At 29.0% G+C, this 6,995-nt stretch overlaps 1 protein-coding gene across 1 annotated transcript; it reads right to left on the bottom strand.

The window, feature by feature from the left end:
* Positions 1-810: 810 nt before the first annotated feature.
* LOC145593107 (protein CUP-SHAPED COTYLEDON 1-like) lies at positions 811-6,407 on the bottom strand. The gene is made up of 3 exons (XM_081649616.1): positions 6,227-6,407; positions 4,872-5,143; positions 811-1,568 (listed from the first exon to the last, which is right to left on the bottom strand). The coding sequence occupies exons 1-3, from the start codon at positions 6,405-6,407 to the stop codon at positions 1,011-1,013; spliced, it is 1,011 nt and encodes a 336-aa protein (XP_081505742.1). The 3' UTR covers positions 811-1,010.
* Positions 6,408-6,995: the final 588 nt, after the last annotated feature.

Genomic DNA, 6,995 nt, shown 5'->3' with positions numbered 1-6,995 from the left:
ACATACATGATTGGGTAGTTGATGAATTTTGTCTTTTATTCTTAAAAATCCTTAATAAATATCTTTTATTCGTATAAAAATTAACCAATATCCGTATATATCTATATATTAGTGTTGTATATTCTATCAGTTGTTGCTTGGTTGTATGGATATTATGTAATTGTTTTTGACACAATGTTTTGCTTAAAAAAATGTATATAGTTGTGAGTCATATATAAGGTTATTATTGTGTATAAAGATTTGGTGAACACGATGGTTAAAGCAAATATTTGATTGTACAGCTGCTGAAGTGAATCGTATGGTAATAAAATTTTAGTTTTTTTTATCTACGAGAGATAGGAAATGATTTACTTCTCTTATATAATTATGTGGTGTATAATTCATTTATTTTTCGATTAAAATTTTAATATTATAAAAAAAATAAAAGGGAATAAAATAAATCAAATACCAAAGACATAATTAATTTGTTAGTAAAACATAACCCTTTATTACTAAATTGAAAATTATGTTAGCTTTTTTTTTCCTACGGGATTAATAATGTTTTTTTCAAAAAAAATAATAAGTTGATTTATAAACTGTGCATCGCACGGGCACTAAGCTAGTTTATTACTAAGAATAAGAAAATAATTGTATCTTCCAATTAATAAGCCAAAGATGTAGAAGAGACAATTACACAGATTTAATTTGTTGGGAGTTCTAACTTCACTATTAGCCACAAATTACATGTTAAAAAGATATTAAAAATAAAAAACTAACAAAGTTGCAACTGATAAACATTATATTACTTAGTTACTACAAACTTGATGAACTTGCATTAGCACTTAAGCTTATTGGTAATTCAACCAAATGACTTCCATATGGTTGTTATCTACTTGCATCTCCCTAGCTAGACATACACTTATCCTTGTAAAAAATTTGCCATTTTCCTTCCCCGGTCGCGCCATACTCAATTGATGGCAAAATACATACTAGATTGATGGTTGTTGTTGCTGTTGCTCTTATTACTCTCCCTAATATGTAGGCCAATAATTGTCGAATTCGACACAATTGTCCACATTCATGAACCTATTACTTGATCCACCATGCCCATTTATGTTCATATCTAGTTGAACATAACCATTCTCTAGTCCACTCAACATGGAAGAAGTAACATCATGTTGTTGTGCACCTTGTTGGTTGATCATAGGCCTTAAAGGCGGTGGGCCTTGTGTTGCACCACCTCCGGCCCCTCCAAGGTTCAAGTTAAGGCCAGAGATGGTAAACCCTCCACCACCACCCGGCGCACCACCACCTCCTAGAGGGTAGTTTATTTGGGATTGGATAGGTAAATTTGCACTAGTGGCACCACTAGTTCTTAGGGCACGTGAGAGCTCGGCAAGTTGATCAACATGATTGTGCATCATGTAGTTTCTTCCAAGGTTAAATTGAGCTGGGTCTAAGGGAAGCATAGGGGGTGGAAGTATGTGATTTTGTCCCATTTCTAGGTTAATTGCTCTTGTTGATTGTGTTGTAGGGTATTTCTTGATGCCTGCACTTTTTTGGAATACCCTGCAGACTACCCATTCATCCTGTTTGCAACATCCAAAGTAGTGAGTTAGTAAATAGTATCTAACAAATGTATAAACCAAGAAAAATAATCATCATATAGTTAGTTGCAAAAGGATGTATGTTCATAATGATTTGTATAGCATACATGGTACAATTAATCCGGTATAATTAAATCAAAATTGTTATTGTTCATGCCTGAGATATATAATCAACTTCATATTGATGATGTATTTGACATAAAATCTTCTTTTGGAGGAGTTTTTAGTTTTCCTTCTGCTATGGAGAGTGTAATGAAGTTGCTCACCGTCTTGCTAAATGAGTAATAATTAACTTAGTTGATGTCATGACTGATGAGGTATGTCTTAATGAGAGTCCTACTTAAAATTTCCAATTTGGTTCTTTATGATCTTACTATCACTACTAGTCTGATGGGCCCCATCTTCTAATAATAAATTCAAATATTAGTCGATTAGGGCCCTAATTTTATTTTATTCGCCCTTAGGCCACCAAAATCTCATAAATGGGCCTGATCACTAGTTAAAACTGGCAATATGAGCCAACCATTTCGTTACAAAAGTTACTTTTATGTACGTAACTGTAACATTTACACGCGACTGCAAATTGAGTCTTCTAAATATTAAGCTTAACTTCTCTCTGCTTGGCTTAAGAAAATCTCGAGCTAAACTTAGTAATTCACGAGCTAGTTAGACACTTAGACTTACTCAACCTTTATTTCAAAGTTTCTCAATAAATAATAAAATCAGTTTGCTCTAGTAGGTACTTCTTGTTAATACTTTCACACTACAACAGATACTTGATATTCAATCTTTATCTGATCTTTTTGGTTGCTAAGGTTGATAAGTTAAGGCTACAGTAGTAGAAAAGAAATATGGACCGACTTGACCAATTCTGTTAACGTGGATTATGAGCTTTCAATAGTAAGTACTAGCATATTATATAATAATACAATAATGTATAATTGCATATAATTATATATATCTACTATTGATTAAATTCTTACTTAGTTTAGCAAATTGTTACGAAGTATATACTAGGGTTACTGAGTTAGTTAAGAATATATGATACAAGTACTAATTAAGCTACATACATTAAGAAGATATATATATATATATATATATATATATATATATATATATATATATATATATATATTAAATTATTTCATTGGTCTTACCTCCTAAAGAACTTTCCCTTATGTTCATTATAAAATGCAAATTTATGAACAACTTAAAATTATCTTCCTAACTGTAATTGATTTAGATTTGAAGATGGAAAAATTTTCAAATTACGAGCTTACGACCAATTCTTTTTTAAAATGAGATCTCTAATTTGTACTTAATTAGTACAGTCATGCAAGTAGGTTTACAGATTGAGGTAGGGGTTTCTAGAAGATATAAATATATATGTGAAATTATGTAAGGGTTTTGGATTAGACCTAGTAAAACCCAACCCAAAGAAATTGTATTATGAAATCTATATATGATTGATATTGAATTGACTCAATAAACTTGATGAATTAATTTTATAGTCTTACATAATTTATTGTTTGTAGTTATTTTGTTTAAGGTTTCATAATCTTGTATGAGCTTGTTCAAAAGTGACAAGCACAAAATTTTGCAAACAAGCTAGTCGATATTAGGTATTGTATCTCCATTCTCCGATCATCTATATCAATAATGATGAAATAAACCTAAACCTAATTTAATACTCCGTAATAAGTTAATTAAGTTTGCTGGGGTTTAGGGTCCTATTTATTAAATTAGGTATTATACTATTATTTCCTATTTTAAAACTCGTTCTCTGCACATGTACGTAATAAGTTGTTATAGTCTCATTTCATTAAATATTTTGATTTAAATATCCTCTTTCACAAAAAACTATTCACTAATACCCTTCCAAAAAAAAAAAACACTATTCCATTAATAATTTTTTCCATAATCATTTTTCTTAATCTTTATTTTTACAAAGAATTTATATCATGTTAATTAGGCCTTGCTCTCTTCACCTTACAAAAATAAAAATTCGGTAAAAATACTTTTAGTTCAATATAAATAAGTACAATTCAGTAAAATTAATTTGTTTAATCAATGATGTTAAAGAAAAATCTAATAGGGAACCAGTATGAATAATTTCAGTTCAGCAAAATTAATTTCAGCTCAGTAAAATTAATTTCAGCTCAATAAAATTAATTTAAGTTAAACAAAAATAGTTTCAGTTCAGCAAAAATAAGGTAAACATAACAAGGCCTCACTCGTACTTTCCCGCCCCCCCCCCCCCCCCCCCCCGTCCCATTCTCTGATCCAATTTCCATTTTGCTTTATAAAAAAACACTTTGTACGTCATTAATTAGTATCCTTAACATTGCAACATTTTAACTTTCTTTCTTGACGATGAACACCTTTGACCATAAAATTTTATACTAATTATTTACCAATAAAATTGATAATTTGATATTTTTTTAAGTGTACATTGTAACTTATTCTATAATATTTTCCATAATAAATTTTTAATAATCGAAGTGTTTTGTATAATAAATAATAAGAGGTGATCAGAGTTAGTATATAAATAGAGTAATAGTCAAAGATTTATTTGCAATTTCAAAAAAAATAAAGGAAATATTTTAATTTGTATTAAACCTTCTCTCTTACTCTCTCACTCTAAAATTATACAGAGTAATTGTAGTAGAAAAATATCGTTAACCCAATTATATACACTCTACAAGTTTGCATTGTGTGTAGTTTTTTCTCAGGTTGGAGGGAGTAGATCATATATGTCGTATATACTAGACATATACTAGTAATTTTTATACTTTCACTGATATAAAATTATGAATTATGACTTAACTACAACCATTTACTTAAACACATACATATATTTACACTAAATATGAATTTGGTCACTAAAGACATTTAAATTAGTGACTTGAATATCCATCATTTCACTAAAGATGCTCAATATATATTGGCATAAACTTGGTGTAATTTATTTCTTAATTAAAATTTTATTTCTTTAAATTCATTAACATAGTATCATTTCAAATTCAGTAGCAGATTTAAATAAATTAGAAGATAAATCAAAAGTAAGATAAATTTTCAATTTAGAGCTATGTTGAAATAAAAATGTGCTTGTAAAACTAGTGATAAATCTAGAAAACAAGATGTAGCGTTTTCAAGAAACAAATATTTATATTTTTTTAGCAACTAATATGAAAAGACTTAACTCTAACTAATATAAGTCTTACCATAATTAGAATTAGAAAATGATCCTAAAAATTATTTAGAGTGAAGTAGCAACAAACTCACCTTAGCACTTCTATAAGCAGATCTAGAATGAACACGATATTCATGCATAACCCAATTGGTTTTCTCCCCTCTAGGTGCTCTCCCTCTATAGAACACCAATGTCTTCTTCATTCCAACCAACTCCGTCGTAACAGTATTGAAGATCTCTTTGTCCTTCCCGGTGGTTTTCCAGTAACCTGTGTTGGTTGCGCGATTTGTTCTCACTCCTGTTGGGTATTTTCTATCCCTTAAGCTGAAGAAATACCATTCCTTTTCTCCCATTTTTGCTTTCCCTATAATTAATTAAATTATTGAATGAACAAAAAGTGCAAGTTAGAAACTAGAAGTTGGTTTTACCTTTTTTAGGGTTTCTTTGCATATTACTTCAAATTTTTAATTTTGTTGTGACAATAACTTCTCCCAAAAATAAGCTGATTGAATTGAAGTAAAAAGCATTTATTAAGAACCTCATACAAGCTCCGTAGTACAAAAGAAGCTTGGTTTCATCTTTCTCTTTTTTTATTTTATTTTATTTATTTATTTATTTTTTTTAATAAAAAAAATTCTTTTGTTGGTTTCATTTTAATTTTGCGTTACATGGAAAATAAACGCACGAATTAAAGACCAATATGATAAAGACGTATGTTAATCTTATACGGATCAAAAATTATAATATTTTGCAATATACGTAGATCAACCTAATAATGGATCAATCTAAATTATGTTAAATTTTAACCTAGCCATAGTTTTGTACAAGTATCTAATTGGTTAATTCAAATTTTATTAAAAACAGGTTGTATGGTGACATCATTAAGGGATACGTGCCAACTTTCTATGAAACATTTTCTCGTCTAAAATACTTATGACATCATCTTTTCCCTATTTTTCTCCTCTCAAATTTTATGACTATAAATACTTCATTAAAAAAATTTAATGAGATTGTAAATATACATATTTCAAATGAAAGATAATTAATGACTACATTTTTTAATATATAAAATCTATTAACCCGGTTCTTATATAACTAAACAAGAAATTATCTTTACTATACATTTAATTCATGGAATGAAATTGTTATTTAATTTGAACAAAATTTTATCAAATTAATGATACGATAGATTAAGAAATACAAAATGAACAAATTATTTCCCCCCTAAATTTTTTTTCCTAACCACCCTTTATTTGATAAACCTACAATTCTTAGATTATGGAGTTCATCTTTTACTTTCGATCAATTTCCTTGATACTTATATTCATGGTGAACATTTTAATCAATCTTATACTATGTACTACTTAAACAAGATACTGAGGTAATTATTAATCACGTATACTTGAGAATTAGGTAAAGTCCAAAAAAAAAAAAAAGATAAATATACCTGGAAGATCCCATGGCTCGCATTTATTAAGATCAACATCTGCTACAGCTCGGCATGAAAACGTCGCGTCTGAGATCTTGCTCACAAGGTAATAAGTTATGAGCTCTTCATCAGTAGGATGAAACCGAAATCCCGGTGGCAGATTTTCGTCCTTTGGTTGTTGTTGATCTCCTCCTTCCATGACGATAATAACTAACCTTAATTAATTTTTTAGCAAGCTAATTAATTAGCTTTCGCAACTTTTTGCTAGCTATAAGTACAACTTTTAATTCCTCCAAGTACTAATCACCTTGTATTCTGCAAACAAATTATAGTTAGGAACATATAATCAAGTAACCTAATAAGCTAAATTAAGCTACTAATCAAAAGAGTCAAAAAGGTAGATGATGAAATCTCTACATCTTATTTATAGACAAATTCCTTAACCTATATTTTAGGCTATAGTATATTTGACATACAATAATATAAGAAAACATTAGAAAATAATTAATATTGTTCGTTGCAAGTTAACTTGTAAATTACTTGTACCTCCTAGAAAAATTTGAAGGAATATATTTTCCTAATCGAAAAATCGAGCATCCCACAGAAGTAAGCTTTAGGGAGCTTGGTGGTTGTATTAATATGATGAATTGAAGGAAAATCAGTCTCACAATCAAAGTCTTAAGATTTTAAGAAATGGGTGAGAATTTTAAGAGAGAAAGAAATAAGGGTTTACTATAGAACAACTTATAGTTATTAAATAAATGATGGTACGTTCATATTTATATAC

This window comes from Chenopodium album, chromosome 18 (genome assembly GCF_948465745.1).
Source record: "Chenopodium album chromosome 18, dcCheAlbu1.1, whole genome shotgun sequence".
NCBI classification, from domain to species: Eukaryota; Viridiplantae; Streptophyta; class Magnoliopsida; order Caryophyllales; family Amaranthaceae; genus Chenopodium; species Chenopodium album.
Note: the sequence above shows the minus strand (reverse complement) of the source record. Positions and strands in the feature narration are given on the sequence as shown.

Bases quoted from the DNA above. Each gene is read 5' to 3' on its own strand.
- LOC145593107 (XM_081649616.1), bottom strand. From the start codon at position 6,407: ATGGAAGGAGGAGATCAACAACAACCAAAGGACGAAAATCTGCCACCG. The intron at 5,144-6,226 runs GTATATTTATCT...AATTAATTATAG, and splicing joins CGAGCCATGGGATCTTCCAG to GGAAAGCAAAAATGGGAGAA. The intron at 1,569-4,871 runs GTGAGTTTGTTG...TGTTGCAAACAG, and splicing joins CTGCTTATAGAAGTGCTAAG to GATGAATGGGTAGTCTGCAG.